Source organism: Dendropsophus ebraccatus, chromosome 13, assembly GCF_027789765.1.
Source record: "Dendropsophus ebraccatus isolate aDenEbr1 chromosome 13, aDenEbr1.pat, whole genome shotgun sequence".
NCBI lineage: Eukaryota > Metazoa > Chordata > Amphibia > Anura > Hylidae > Dendropsophus > Dendropsophus ebraccatus.
This window is the reverse complement of record NC_091466.1, coordinates 43,858,583-43,874,018: the sequence shown is the minus strand read 5'-3', so window position 1 is coordinate 43,874,018 and position 15,436 is coordinate 43,858,583. Positions and strand designations below refer to the sequence as shown.

General features: G+C 48.4%; 1 protein-coding gene across 1 annotated transcript in view; it reads left to right on the top strand.

Moving 5' to 3' along the window:
* RHOJ (ras homolog family member J) overlaps positions 1-15,012 on the top strand; it is a 60,071-nt gene extending 45,059 nt beyond the window's left edge. The window contains exons 3-5 of the mRNA XM_069951094.1: positions 1,858-2,022; positions 11,677-11,772; positions 14,539-15,012. Coding sequence (XP_069807195.1) covers positions 1,858-2,022; positions 11,677-11,772; positions 14,539-14,685 — 408 coding nt within the window. The 3' untranslated portion in view covers positions 14,686-15,012. The remainder of the gene's footprint in view (positions 1-1,857; positions 2,023-11,676; positions 11,773-14,538) is intronic.
* The last annotated feature ends 424 nt before the right edge of the window (positions 15,013-15,436 follow it).

The window sequence follows — 15,436 nt, the reverse complement described above, 5'->3', positions numbered from 1 at the left end:
CATTAAGCATCAGTAAATGTAACAGGGCGCACTCTGATTGCAGCACTGCAGCATTTTTATTGTAATTCTGCAGAAGGAATTTCCCATAAAAGTGGTGTTCTTGCAGGATATGATAAGCAGTGTATACGAGGTGCCGCTTATCCCTATATAATTAAACACAATGCCAATATACTCTACAGATATTGTATTAACTTGTAATAGTACTTAGGCATTCCCTGTGGCCCGACACCTACTCCAGTACAGTAATGTGACAGGAGGCTGCTGACCTGTTCTGCCAGATGACATGGTGACTCACTGTAACGCAGCGATTGCATTTTTTACAGTGTCCCGTGAAGTTACAAGGTTATTGATGTAACTGATTCAGGCCGGGCTGGATTAAATGGCTGAGTCCTTCTTCCTGAGACTAATTATACTTACACCCTGGCGCCAATGATCCCACTGTATGAAACAAGTATCACTGCCTACACATTGTCACACGGCCACTTACAGTAAGGGAAAGGACACATTCAGCTGAGAGTCGCTGTCCTCATCTGCAACGTGATACACAAGAACGCCTGCTCCATTTCTTTTCCAACAGCAAATATTTAAATTAGATTATTAACATACATTAACATATTTACTCTTGTATTGTTCTGCATCATATCCTACTACAATCCTATTAGTTTTGCATGTCTTGCATTATTGCTATAGCAGTTTTCCATGTGGCCGTTCCTTTCTCAATTTGTGTTACCAGTCCAAGTAGGATAACAGATTACATTTATTTATTTTTTTAATTACTTTATTTATGAACTTTTTGAAAAAAAAAAACAACTGCAGAACGCCATGAGTTCAACAACAATTAAGACATAATATAGATGTACATAATAAAACAATAGTACAACTCATTTCTATAACATTTAACCTCACATGGTTCTTTTAGCATATTGACATACAGAGAGAAGACATTATCAATAGTGTAATAGAAGAACATTTCTTACTCATATCTAAATATCCTCAATCTGCATACCTTAGTTAAAAAAGTAATGCAGAGGCCACACCCCCTGTTTTGCCCCCTCCTCGTCCCTCTGACGCAAGCGGTGCAGATGGGCCTCATGTGAATAAAATATTAGTTTGCAAATTTTTTTTACGTGCAACTGGTATTTTATCCTTATAATAAATGTCCGCCATGGAGTTGTGGAGAAAGTAGGAAAGCACTTAGTTATGCATAGCTTGGTCCGCAGTCTCTAGTCTGGCTTAGAACACACCTCTTGTGTGAATGAAGCCCAACACAAGACTGGAGAAAATAACATATGCATGTGACATTTTTTTTTTTTTTTTTTACATTGTTCTGCCTCACTTTACTTTATTTTATATAATAGAAAAGCAGCACTAAAACCATGCCCCATAGCCGTATAAAGAACATTGGGTCAATGCTCCGTATAATGTGCTGTAAACTGATACGAATTGCTGCACTAAAGACAACTCTATCAGCATCTCTGCATGACAATCATGGGAAGAACAGGGTGATATCAGGGGATCAGAATAGCTGATTGTCTATCAATCATTGGGTGATAAAAAGCCAATTCCAGGCCATCATAACACAGGAGAACTCCGGATTGATACTAGTCGGGTATATACCTTGTAAAGTGTTTTATATACTGGTGTGCTGAAGAGCTGGCCTGATAGACTGCGCTATCCGGTACTACACAGCTAAGTGTTTGCTGACATCTAGTGGTGAGATTATAATTTACTGACATAGCTCTGTATGGTCATCAGCCAAATACTATGTAGCTCTAATATACTATACTATACATATACTAATAAGTCTATGGACACACTACGAGATTAATCTTTCTCCATCTGCTTGCTTCTCTACAGGAAGACTACGACCAGCTCAGACCTCTCTCTTACCCCAACACTGATGTGTTCCTGATTTGCTTTTCGGTTGTCAATCCGGCTTCTTATCATAATGTCCAGGAGGAATGGGTGTCAGAACTCAGGGCTTGTATGCCACATGTACCCTACGTCCTAATAGGTACACAGGTAAATGGACAATTTCTTCTTTCACACTTTAAGTGCTGATTGATCTGTGTGTGGGAAATGGGTAACAAACAGGCCTGTATTTAGAGTTCATGCTGCCCTAGGCACTTCGCCCCCCGCTATTCTCATCAAACAGACGTGATTGAGGAAGGAAGGAGGCCCGGGGACGTCTTAGTTTGGGGACCGCTTCTGTCCAGTGTCGGACTTGGGTACCTGGGGCCAGGCCCGGACTGGTAATCTGGCAAGGCGGGCAAATGCCCGCTGGGCTGGCCGGATTACCAGTCCGTGGGCCGCCCGGGCTGAATGATACAAAAAAAAAAAAAAAACAGCGCTGCGGCCCGCTTCTTTCTGCCCAGACGCTCGGCCGGCCGCTGCCCGCTCCTAACATGCTCCTCCAATCTAATCAACGTGGAGCAGGAGCATGGGGCCGATGCGGCCGGCCGCAGCGGCCCCTCGTTAGTTGGAGGAGCATGTCAGGAGCGGGCAGGGGCGGGCCAGCCGTGCCAAGGTGAGCGGGCTGTGATATCGGGAGGGGGCTGCGGTGGCATGTCTCCGCCCCGCTTGGTACCTCTAAGTGCCGAGGCCGCAGACGTGCCGCGCGCAGGCACGTCTGCAGCCACCTCCACCAGGCCCCCAGCGGTGACGTCACTTCCCTGACGCGCCGCTGAGGACCTGGAGGAGAGAGAGGAGAGGAGCTGCCGCCGCCGCGCTGCAGCTGTGGACCGAAGATCCAGGCCGAGGAAGAAGCTGCTGGGGAGCGAGGTAAGGTGAGAATGTTGTTTTTTTTTGTGTTTTTTTTTATATAAAGCCCTTCACATGTGGCCACATATCGGGAGGGGGGAGACACGCAGGGGGGCTATTCTATGGGGGGGGGGGATGTGTGCAGGGGGCCTATACTATTGGGAGGATGCAGGGGGGACTGTTCTGTATGGGGGGATGTAAGGGGGTTGTTCTATATGGGGGGATGCAAGGGGGCTATTCTATATGGGGGGATGCACAGGGGGGCTATTCTATATGGGGGGGGGGGGGGTGTGCACAGGGGGGCTATTCTATATTGGGGGATGTAAGGGGGCTATTCTGTATGGGGGGATGTAAGGGGGCTATTCTATATGGGGGGATGTAAGGGGGCTATTCTATATGGGGGGATGTAAGGGGGCTATTCTGTATGGGGGGATGTAAGGGGGCTGTTCTATATGGGGGATGTAAGGGGGCTGTTCTATATGGGGGATGTAAGGGGGCTATTCTGTATGGGGGGATGTAAGGGGGCTATTCTATATGGGGGGATGTAAGGGGGCTATTCTGTATGGGGGGATGTAAGGGGCTATTCTGTATGGGGGGATGTAAGGGGCTATTCTGTATGGGGGATGTAAGGGGGCTGTTCTATATGGGGGGATGTAAGGGGGCTATTCTATATGGGGGGATGCACAGGGGGGCTATTCTATATGGGGGGGGGGTGTGCACAGGGGGGCTATTCTATATTGGGGGATGTAAGGGGGCTATTCTGTATGGGGGGATGTAAGGGGGCTATTCTATATGGGGGGATGTAAGGGGGCTATTCTATATGGGGGATGTAAGGGGGCTATTCTGTATGGGGGGATGTAAGGGGCTATTCTGTATGGGGGGATGTAAGGGGCTATTCTGTATGGGGGATGTAAGGGGGCTGTTCTATATGGGGGGATGTAAGGGGGCTATTCTATATGGGGGATGTAAGGGGGCTGTTCTATATGGGGGATGTAAGGGGGCTGTTCTATATGGGGGGATGTAAGGGGGCTATTCTGTATGGGGGGATGTAAGGGGGCTATTCTATATGGGGGGATGTAAGGGGGCTATTCTGTATGGGGGGATGTAAGGGGGCTATTCTATATGGGGGATGTAAGGGGGCTGTTCTATATGGGGGATGTAAGGGGGCTATTCTATATGGGGGGATGTAAGGGGGCTGTTCTATATGGGGGATGTAAGGGGGCTATTCTATATGGGGGGATGTAAGGGGGCTGTTCTATACGGGGGATGTAAGGGGGCTGTTCTATATGGGGGATGTAAGGGGGCTATTCTATATGGGGGGATGTAAGGGGGCTATTCTATATGGGGGATGTAAGGGGGCTATTCTGTATGGGGGGATGTAAGGGGACTATTCTGTATGGGGGGATGTAAGGGGCTATTCTGTATGGGGGGATGTAAGGGGGCTGTTCTATATGGGGGATGTAAGGGGGCTATTCTATATGGGGGATGTAAGGGGACTATTCTGTATGGGGGGATGTAAGGGGCTATTCTGTATGGGGGGATGTAAGGGGGCTGTTCTATATGGGGGATGTAAGGGGGCTATTCTATATGGGGGGATGTAAGGGGGCTGTTCTATATGGGGGATGTAAGGGGGCTATTCTATATGGGGGGATGTAAGGGGGCTGTTCTATATGGGGGGATGTAAGGGGGCTATTCTATATGGGGGATGTAAGGGGGCTATTCTGTATGGGGGGATGTAAGGGGACTATTCTGTATGGGGGATGTAAGGGGCTATTCTGTATGGGGGGATGTAAGGGGGCTGTTCTATATGGGGGGATGTAAGGGGGCTGTTCTAAATGGGGGGATGTAAGGGGGCTATTCTAAATGGGGGGATGTAAGGGGGCTATTCTATATGGGGGGATGTAAGGGGGCTATTCTATATGGGGGGATGCATAGGGGGGCTATTCTATATGGGGGATGCACAGGGGGGCTATTCTATATGAAGGGATGCACAGGGGGGCTATTCTATATTGGGGGGATGTAAGGGGGCTGTTCTGTATGGGGGGATGTAATGGGGCTGTTCTGTATGGGGGGATGTAAGGAGGCTATTCTGTATGGGGGGATGTAAGGGGGCTATTCTATATGAGGGGATGTAAGGGGGCTATTCTATATGAGGGGATGTAAGGGGGCTGTTCTGTATGGGGGGATGTAAGGGGGCTATTCTGTATTGGGGGGCTATTCTGTATTGGGGGGCTATTCTATATGGGGGGATGTAAGGGGGCTATTCTGTATTGGGGGGCTATTCTGTAAGGGGGCTATTCTGTATTGGGGGGCTATTCTGTAAGGGGGGTATTCTATATGGGGGATGTAAGGGGGCTATTCTGTATTGGGGGGATGCAGGGGTGGCTATTCTATATGGGGGATGTAAGGGGGCTATTCTGTATTGGGGATGTAAGGGGGCTTTTCTGTATTGGGGGCTATTCTATATGGGGGATGTAAGGGGGCTATTCTGTATTGGGGGGGCTATTCTGTATTGGGGGGCTATTCTGTAAGGGGGCTATTCTGTATTGGGGATGTAAGGGGGCTATTCTATATGGGGGGATGTAAGGGGGCTATTCTGTATTGGGGGGATGCAGGGGGGGGGCGATTCTATATGGGGGGATGTAAGGGGGCTATTCTGTATTGGGGGGATGTAAGGGGGCTATTCTGTATTGAGGATGTTAGGGGTTATTCTGTATTGGGGGGCTATTCTTTATGGGGGGATGTAAGGGGGCTGTTCTATATGGGGGGATGTAAGGGGGCTATTCTATATGGGGGGATGCATAGGGGGGCTATTCTATATGGGGGATGCACAGGGGGGCTATTCTATATGAAGGGATGCACAGGGGGGCTATTCTATATTGGGGGGAAGTAAGGGGGCTGTTCTGTATGGGGGGATGTAAGGGGGCTGTTCTGTATGGGGGGATGTAAGGAGGCTATTCTGTATGGGGGGATGTAAGGGGGCTATTCTATATGAGGGGATGTAAGGGGGCTGTTCTGTATGGGGGGATGTAAGGGGGCTATTCTGTATTGGGGGGCTATTCTATATGGGGGGATGTAAGGGGGCTATTCTGTATTGGGGGGCTATTCTGTAAGGGGGCTATTCTGTATTGGGGGGCTATTCTGTAAGGGGGGTATTCTATATGGGGGATGTAAGGGGGCTATTCTGTATTGGGGGGATGCAGGGGTGGCTATTCTATATGGGGGATGTAAGGGGGCTATTCTGTATTGGGGATGTAAGGGGGCTTTTCTGTATTGGGGGCTATTCTATATGGGGGATGTAAGGGGGCTATTCTGTATTGGGGGGCTATTCTGTATTGGGGGGCTATTCTGTATTGGGGGGCTATTCTGTATTGGGGATGTAAGGGGGCTATTCTATATGGGGGGATGTAAGGGGGCTATTCTGTATTGGGGGATGCAGGGGGGGGGGCGATTCTATATGGGGGGATGTAAGGGGGCTATTCTGTATTGGGGGGATGTAAGGGGGCTATTCTGTATTGAGGATGTTAGGGGTTATTCTGTATTGGGGGGCTATTCTTTATGGGGGGATGTAAGGGGGCTGTTCTATATGGGGGGATGTAAGGGGGCTATTCTATATGGGAGGATGTAAGGGGGCTATTCTGTATTGGAAATGGGGGCTATTTTGTATTGGGGGGCTATTCTATATGGGGGGATGCAGGGGGGCTATTCTATATTGGGGGATGCAGGGGGACTATTCAATGTTGGGGATGTACAGCAGGGGGGCTATTCTATATGGGGGATGTACAGGGGGGGACTATTCTATATGGGGGGATGTACAGCAGGGGGGCTATTCTATATGGGGGATGTACAGGGGGGACTATTCTATATGGGGGGATGTACAGCAGGGGGGCTATTTTATATGGGGGCATGCAAGGGGGACTTCTCTATATGGGGGGATGCAGGGGGGGCTATTCTATATGGGGGGATGCACAGGGGGGCTATTCTATATGGGGGGATGCACAGGGGGCTATTCTATTTGGGGGGATGCACAGGGGGGCTATTCTATATGGGGGGATGCACAGGGGGGCTATTCTATATGGGGGGATGCACAGGGGGGCTATTCTATATGGGGGGATGCACAGGGGGGCTATTCTATATGGGGGGATGCACAGGGGGGCTATTCTATATGGGGGGATGCACAGGGGGGCTATTCTATATGGGGGGGATGCAGGGGGGGCTATTCTATATGGCGGGGGATGCAGGGGGGGGCTATTCTATATGGGGGGGATGCACAGGGGGGCTATTATATATGGGGGGGATGCAGGGGGGGCTATTCTATATGGGGGGGATGCAAGGGGGCTATTCTATATGGGGGATGTACAGCAGGGGGGCTATTCTATATGGGGGGATGCAGGGGGGCTATTCTATATTGGGGGGATGTACAGCATGGGGGGCTATTCTATATGGAAGGATGTACAGTAGGGGAGCTATTCTATATGGGGGGATGTATAGATGAGGATGTTGCTGGAGCGAGAAGCCTAAAATGTCTGTCTGGCAGATCCCGTGGAGAGGAGTCATGGCCAGAGAAGCCTTCATGATGGCCGGAGATAGATTGAGAAGAAAAGGAAAAGTGGACGTTTCTTCATACAGAGAAGACGCCGACTGTGAGTCACAGTATGTAACTGCACCATAATCACATATAAGGTCTGCAGAACCTTTATACAGCTGGGATCTACCTAATGGGCCTATTACACGGGTCGTTAGAGGAGCAAACGAGCGCTCTCAGCGCTCGTTTGCTCCTCGTTCCCCGCACGCTGCCGCTGCTATTCAGCGCGGCAGCAACGAGCGGGTGAGTGCGGGAGGGGGCGGCGGGGAGCTGCAAGGGGGCTGCCCGGGTGATCGCTGATCGTCCGGGCAGCCCATATGATATAGCAGCGTCTGCTGCCGACGCTCCTATTCAATGGAGCAGATCGCTGCTATATCAGTCACTTGTTTTTCAACATGTTGAAAAACAAGCGACTGCAACGATCCGCCGACATGAACGATGTCAGCTGATCGTTGCACTCTATTCCACGCGACGATTATCGTCCGTAGCGGCCGATATCGGCCGAATACGAACAATAATCGTTCCGTGGAATAGGGCCTTAAGTATCAGGGGTGTCAAACTCCGGCCCTCTGGGTGTTGCAAAACTACAATTCCCGTCATGCTTTAGCTGTCCAGGCATGATGGGGATTGTAGTTTTGTAACAGTTGGAGGGACGGAGTTTAACAACTGTGTTCTATGGTCACTGCTTTGGGAGAATATTGGCCATTATAGAGTGGCTGTTATTTGGTGCCAGAATAGTGGTATTATCCAGTCACCGTATGGTGGGAGTAGTGAGCACGGTGTGATGGTATTACTCGTATTATTGGTAATATTAGTGTTTTATATAGTGGATTGTATTCAGTCACAGTGTAGCGGTATTAGTCATTATGTGGTGTTAATGGCAGTGCTTATGGTGTGGTGATATTATTTGTTACTTATATACTGGTAGTTTTGGAGAGAGATATAAGATAGATAGATAGAGAGAGAGAGAGAGAGAGAGAGATAAATAGTAGATAGATAGGAGATAGATATATAGGAGATAGATAGATAGATAGGAGATAGAGAGAGAGATAAATAGGAGATAGATATCCCGTAGGAAATTGCTATGTAGCACCTTATTTTGTAGCTTTGATTACACATTTGTAGCAGACACATTTTAATAAATAAAACCTTACTACTTATACCGCCATTATATGGAGTGCAGACATAGGATAAAAGGGATTTAAAAAATATAGTAACTTTTATCCAAAAACAGCACCACCCTGTCCTCAGACTCTGTATGGTTATTACAACTTGGCTCCATTCACTTCAATGGAACTGAGCTGCAATACCTCACACAAACTGAAGAAGAGTGTGGCGCTGTTTCTGGAAGAAGGTGGCCATGTTTTTCTCCTTTAAAGGGAATCTGTGAGGTCCGTACCAGGTCTAGGGCTGTAGATCTCAGCAGACAGGAGTGAGGTAGATATCACTGACAGGACCTTTAGTCCAGTGTAAACTTATATAATTGTCTTTTTTATTTCCAACTAAAGTTTCACAAAAGCAGCGGCAGCAGCAGCACCCTATAGGTCCATCAGTTAGAGCAGGAAGGGACGGGGGCAGAAGGTGCTGCGGTGGCTCCACCTCTGTGACACTTGATGAATATATGATTACAGAGGTTTACAATGGACTAAAGGTCCGGTCCCCGACCTGTACGCTGGGATCTACAGCTGTGCACCTGGTATAGACCCCACAGGTTCCCTTTAAGGGCACGTTCATACCTAATCCAATGCGGATTTGATGCTTCTGATTTAATCAGTTGAAATGAATGCATAAATATGCCGCATCAAATCCACAGCAGATCATGTTATAGCATTATTTTTGTGTGCTGGTGGTGGGTTCACATGTTTAAGGGAGTAGTGGGGACATGGCTAAATGAAGCAGAATTTGCTACAGTGCGTATTTTACACGGCTATCCATGATATGGTGTGTGGGCTGCTGGGGTTTGATTGCCAGGGCTGACTTTAAGTCCCAGTCCGGCCCTGCCTGGGGCCCACCAATATAGAACCAGTGAGACACAACATGCTGACCCGATCCTCTCCTGGATTCATCTGTATCTGTGACAAATCCCCTGTGAACAACATTTTCAGTCGAACTAAAACTCTCAGGACCCCCTTCATGTATACAGCTCTCAGGCTATGCTGGGAGTTGTAGTCTGAGTGGACAACCCTTTAATAAATCAGTGTGTGCAGAGTCTCCTGGTGGCTGCAATCTGTGGGTGACAACCATCAGCCCTGAAGGTCCAGCAATACATCTGTCTACACTGTACTACAACTCCCAGCATATGCTGAGGGCTGCAGACTGTCAGTATATGCTGAGAGTTGTAGTGCCTGCAGCCGTTTTAGTTGGGTCCTATACACTGGATGCTTTGTGGCATATAAGAATACATAGATCTGTGGGGGCTCAGTGTAGGGAAGTGACCCCAGAACAGCACTAATAGGGGATAGAACAAAAACATCTCCCCCTACCATATTAGTGCTGTTTCAGGGTCACTTCCCTGCACTGAGCTCCCACAGATCTATGTATTCTTATATGCCACCAAGCATCCAGTGTATAATGCACCTAGGACCCAACTACAAAAGCTGCAGGCACTACAACCCCCAGCATGTACTGACAGTCTGCAGCCCTCAGGATATGCTGGGAGTTGTAGTGCCTGAAGCTCTTGTAGTTGGGTCCTAGTTTAAAAGTTTGCGCTAGTGTACTGTAGTGATGGCAGGGCTGTGTCAGTACACTACCGCAAACAATACACTGACCCATTTAGACCCCAGTGGTACACAGGCTCTGCACGCTATAGAAGTGATTACAGTGCAGTTACTAAAATGATTGCCGTCGCTCACTTTTTGCTTTCTTTTCCATCTGGTGCAGCCATCATGAAGACTTCTCTGACCACAACTCGTCTGCAGGCGGGCAGCTGGGGGTGACTGGGGAATGGAGGCAGCTGGGTGACGGGGAGGGGGAGCAACTGTGGGGCAGGGCGAGCAGCTGGGGTGAAAGGGGCAGAGGGAGCAACTGTGGAGCAGAAGGAGCAGCTGGGGGCAGCGGGAGCAGCTAAGGTGACAGGGGCAGCAGCTGGGGTGGCAGTGAGAGTAGATGGGGGGCAGAAGGAGCAGCTGGGGGGGAGCTGGGGTGACAGGCAGGGGGAGCAGATGGGGGGCAGGGGGCAGCTAGGGTGGCAGGGAGAAGATGGGGGCAGCTGGGGTGGCAGGAGGAGCAGCTGGGGTGGCAGGGGAGAAGATGGGGCAGGGGAGAAGTTGGGGGTGGCAGGGGGAGCAGCTGGGGTGGCAGGGGAGAAGCTCAGGGGCAGGGGGAGCATCTGGAGGAGGCAGGGGAGAAGCTGGGTGGCAGGGGAGAAGCTGGGGGGGCAAGGGAGAAGCTGGGGGGGCAGGGGAGAAGCTGGAGAGGCAGGGGGAGCAGATGTGGGCAGGGGGAGAAGATGAGGGGCAGTGAGAGCAGCTGGGGGGGTGCAGGGGGAGAAGCTGGGGGTGGTGTCAGGGGGAGAACCTGGGGGGCAGGGAGAGCAGCTGGGGGGGGGGTGCAGGGAGAGCAGCTGGGGGGGTGCACGGGCAGAGGCTGGGGGAAAGAAGGAGCAGCCGGGGAGCATCTGGGAGGCAGGCTGGGCAGGTCCCCTCCCATGCAGCCTCGGGGCCGGCCGTGCTGAGCTTCCGGCACACACTGCCTCTATTACAAGCGGAAGCTCATAGCTGCAGCCCCGCGGTCCTGGACTTCTCTCCTGCTCGGCGGCATACGTGACATCATTGCGCCGAGCAGGAGAGAAGTCCGAGACCGCGGGGCTGCAGCTATGAGCTTCCGGCTTGTAATAGAGGCAGTGTGTGCCGGAAGCTGGCACCGGACCACGGGTGCCTAGTGGCAAATACGGCACTGGAAACAAACTGTATTTTCTTAAGGGAGTTATCCAAGATGATGCCACTGTTGTCCTCAGTTTGAGTGTGGTATTACAACTTTGTTTACTTCAATTAACCGAACTGGAAAAACCACACACAAACCAGGGACAAGAGTGGCGCTGTTTGTTTACTGTAATCATTTAACATTTATGATAGTATCTATGGCAATTCATTGTAAAACTAATACTATTATTCCTCAGACGCATGACCCATGCTGTCATTCTTTTAGATTTGTTCAATGCCTATGTCAGTGTTCCCTCACCTTTGCTTGTCCAGCTTTGACTACAACTCCCATCATGTGCAACAGCTGGAGAGCCACAGGCTAGAACAGTGGTTTATGCCATGCACTGCCCCTCAGGATACAGGAGTTGCCATTTACAGCTGTAAAAATCTTTCCTTTCCCTTTAATTCTAGATTGATTTGCGAGATGACCCTAAAACTTTGGCTCGACTTCTTCACATGAAAGAAAAGCCAATTACTTACGAGCAAGGGATGAAACTCGCAAAGATGGTAAGTTATTCAGTAATTGTTCAGAAAGATTCTTACAGGGAATAATCTTACATACATTTCGCCATTGCTTAAAGGGGTAGTTCACCCAAAAATTATTTCTTTCAAAGCAGCTGGTGCCAGAAAGTTCCAGAGATTTGTAATTTACTTCTATTAAAAAAATCTCAAGTCTTGCAGTACTTATTAGCTGCATGTCCTGCAGGAAATTGTATTCTTACCAGTCTAGAGAGCAGTAGAGGTTTTCTATGGGGATTTGCTACAGCTCTGGACAGTTCCTGACATGGACAGAGGTGGCAGCAGAGAGCCCTGTCAGACTGGAAAGAATACACCATTTCCTGCAGGACATACAGCAGCTGATAAGTACTGGAAGACTTGAGATTTTTTTTAAATAGAAATAAATTACAAATCTCTGGCACTTTCTGGCACCAGTTGATTTGAAATATATAAAAAAAATTGTGAATAACTACTTTAATCCTGTTCAGTGTATGGGACAACCATACTGTGCATGGAGAAGGCCTTATATGACACATGCTGCACCATAGAGGTCAATGCCATCCAGAACACAGACAACCATTTCTGTACACACAGCTTTAGAGCTGGCATCTTTTAATAGGTTTCTGTGGGGCCTTGAATTGATGCCCATTAATGTGTAATACACGGAGGACATAGACATGTCAGGAAGTTTAATCTCTTGAGGCCTTAGTGCTGGGAACCAGACTGATCACTAGATATAAGCGGGAGAAGCTGTACAGCTGTGCTCTTCTCTCCTTGCTTATTGCAGGAGCCAGACTCCATTATAAATCTTTGAGCTGGATTAAGTAGCAAGCCAAGGAGAGAAGAGCACAGCTGCACCCTTTTTCTTGCTATATCTAGTGATTGGTTTCAAGAAGGGGGCTGCTAGAAAGTGGTCTGTCAAAATAGATAGCAAAGACAACAGATAAAGCTCATAGCTCACCCTCTCTGTGGAATGACCTTTTCACGGGTCATAAAGGTGACACAGTGTGGTGTCCCACCACTGTGGTTCTTTTTCTTTTCTTTTTTGTGTTTCATACACCTGTCCAAAAAGTTCTTTTGTCAGCTTAAGTGATGCTGGAGTGTTAAGTTATTTTATTGTCCACCACTAGATGTCAGTATTGTACATATCTGAGTATTGCACAGCTGTAGTTACTAATGGGTTACTGTTTTTCTCTTGTACCACATGGATCTGTGCACCAATGAGAGCTGTTCTTTCTCGTAACCTGTCTCTATCCTCTTATTCTTGCACACACACACCTCCCCACCAATTCCAGGGAAGTTCACTTAGGCCTCTGTAGGAGAAGTTTTACACTGGTGGGAGGAAGTGGGAGTAGCTCAGTCCTAGTCAGATTTCTGTGCAGAGAGGACACAAGACAAGACAGTCCCTGATGTAGTCAAGCTGAACCCTGGCTTATACCAGGTCCCCGTCAGGGACAGAAGAACCAGTACAGGGGAGTCTTACTCTGGTTTCTGTAGAGGAAATACGCAAGCCAGAACGGTCCCTACAGCAGTCAAGTTGGGCCCTGCCTTATGCCAGGTTCCCTGTTAGAGGACAAGTTCAGTGTAGTCTGAGGTGTGGCACAGAACAGATGCACATGGAAACAGACACTTAAACACACTATGCAGTGCTAAATGCTCACGAAGAGGACAAAGTCAGGGATCATCCCAGCCCATGCTGTAAACAAGTCTAAAGGTGCAGGACAGTATCCTTAAGAAAGAGGAACTGATCCGGATAGAGCAAAGTTGCTAGAAGCCTAAGTACTCTATCTCGCAGTGTGGGTGTAATTGGAGAACTCTGACCACTCTGCTTTTCCCAGGTAACAAGGTCTGGGGCTTGTGTCACCCTCACAGGATGGGTCACCCGACACTGGGAACAATAGGTGGTGCAAAGACCATGGAGTCAAAACACGGGCACAAGTATTCTATCTACTGTCAAGTATTCTACTAATTCTCCTTCTAAAGTTCCTGCACAGCACAATACTACATTGGGTTGGGACTCTCTCGACATCCTCCTCTCTACTTTTCTGAACCTCTTCTACCTCTCAGCACACAACCCAGCCAGCATGGCTGCATTACTCTATAAGCTCTCAGCACAGATCCTGTCACTAAAGGCTAAAGTGTATTGTCAAGACAGAAATATATCACTGTATCAAGTAAAGAAGTTATTTATTTAACTGGACTCAGTGGTTATTTACTAAGCACCTACACATCCATTGCATCTTCCTTGGGTCATCTCCCCTTTCTGTGGGTGGCAGTACCGATAGTCCGATTGGGTCACAACTCTACTCCAGACCACTGTGATAAATGCCCAGGGACCCCCAAACAGTCTGGCAGGTTACTGACCACAGGGGAAAGGGTATAGCCAGCCTCACTAAAATAAAAGGTGTGCCAGCATACCTGTGTGCCCAACAGGCACTGGTGTCGACAACATAAAATCTGGCTGAGCTATTCCCTGACCAACCACTACTACAGTGGAGTCACAGTTCACCATCTGGCAAGTGACCGGTCATCCACCACACCGGTGCACCACCACACACAGCATGCTTACAAATGTGTCCCATACAAGGCATAGGGTGTGGAAATGTTTGTGTCCGTGAAGCTTGCTGTAAAGCATGTCAGTAAATGCTGTTAAGAACAGCTCAGACTGTACTAATAACAAATACAATCCAAAAATGGTAACATTAAAAAAAGATTCAGTATCTGATCTAATCAGTAACATCATGTCCTGATGGTGTGTGTCTTTGTATTCTACAGATCGGAGCACAGTGCTACTTGGAGTGTTCTGCCCTGACTCAGAAAGGACTGAAGAATGTGTTTGATGAAGCGATCCTCACCGTCTTCCACCCAAAGAAGAAGAAGAAAGGATGCGGGAAGTGTCGCAACTCTTGCACGATTGTCTGAGTTCACTCCTTCAAATCCTATGGTGCTATTATACAGGGCTCAGGAAAACCAGACAATGTGGACAAATGTGTGGTCGGCCCTTAATGAAAAAAGCAATGCGGAGGATATGACCAGAGAGAATCGCTACTTCTGTTCAGTATGGAGCCTTTGATCTGTGACGCCTCAGTGATGCAACATCTAACTCACTGTATCTCACCTTCCCATCCCCACTCACACTGTGACATGTCTCTATATAACACACGTGCCTTCTTTTCCAATGGACATCCTAAATATGTATTCAATTGACTTCTAAGCAGGAAGGACTAGTAGTGACGAACCGTCTTATAAGAACTCCTAGATAGGAGCATATGATCTGTCCTTAACACCAAGGTCAGTACATGGTGCCTCCTGGTATCGGCATGATGACCTGGTTCCAGTAGCTCCTGGGAGAGAGCAATGCAGCTCTGAGAGGAGAACAAACCTGCTCTGATTCTTCTTTTTTATACATTTTAGATGACTTTACCTGACTATATAAAAATAATAAAACCCATAAACAAATATGTGTTAGTTATTTAATTTATCGATATGGTAAAGGTCTAGAAATATGGGGCCCTCACATTGTACAAGACCAGGTTGGCCTAGTCAACTGCAATGCAATGCATGGAAAAGAGCCACGGATCCCATATTGTACTGTTATCGGATATGACCCAGTTAGAGATGAGCGAACTTACAGTAAGTACGGCTGAAACGAGCAGCCGTATATTAACACTGC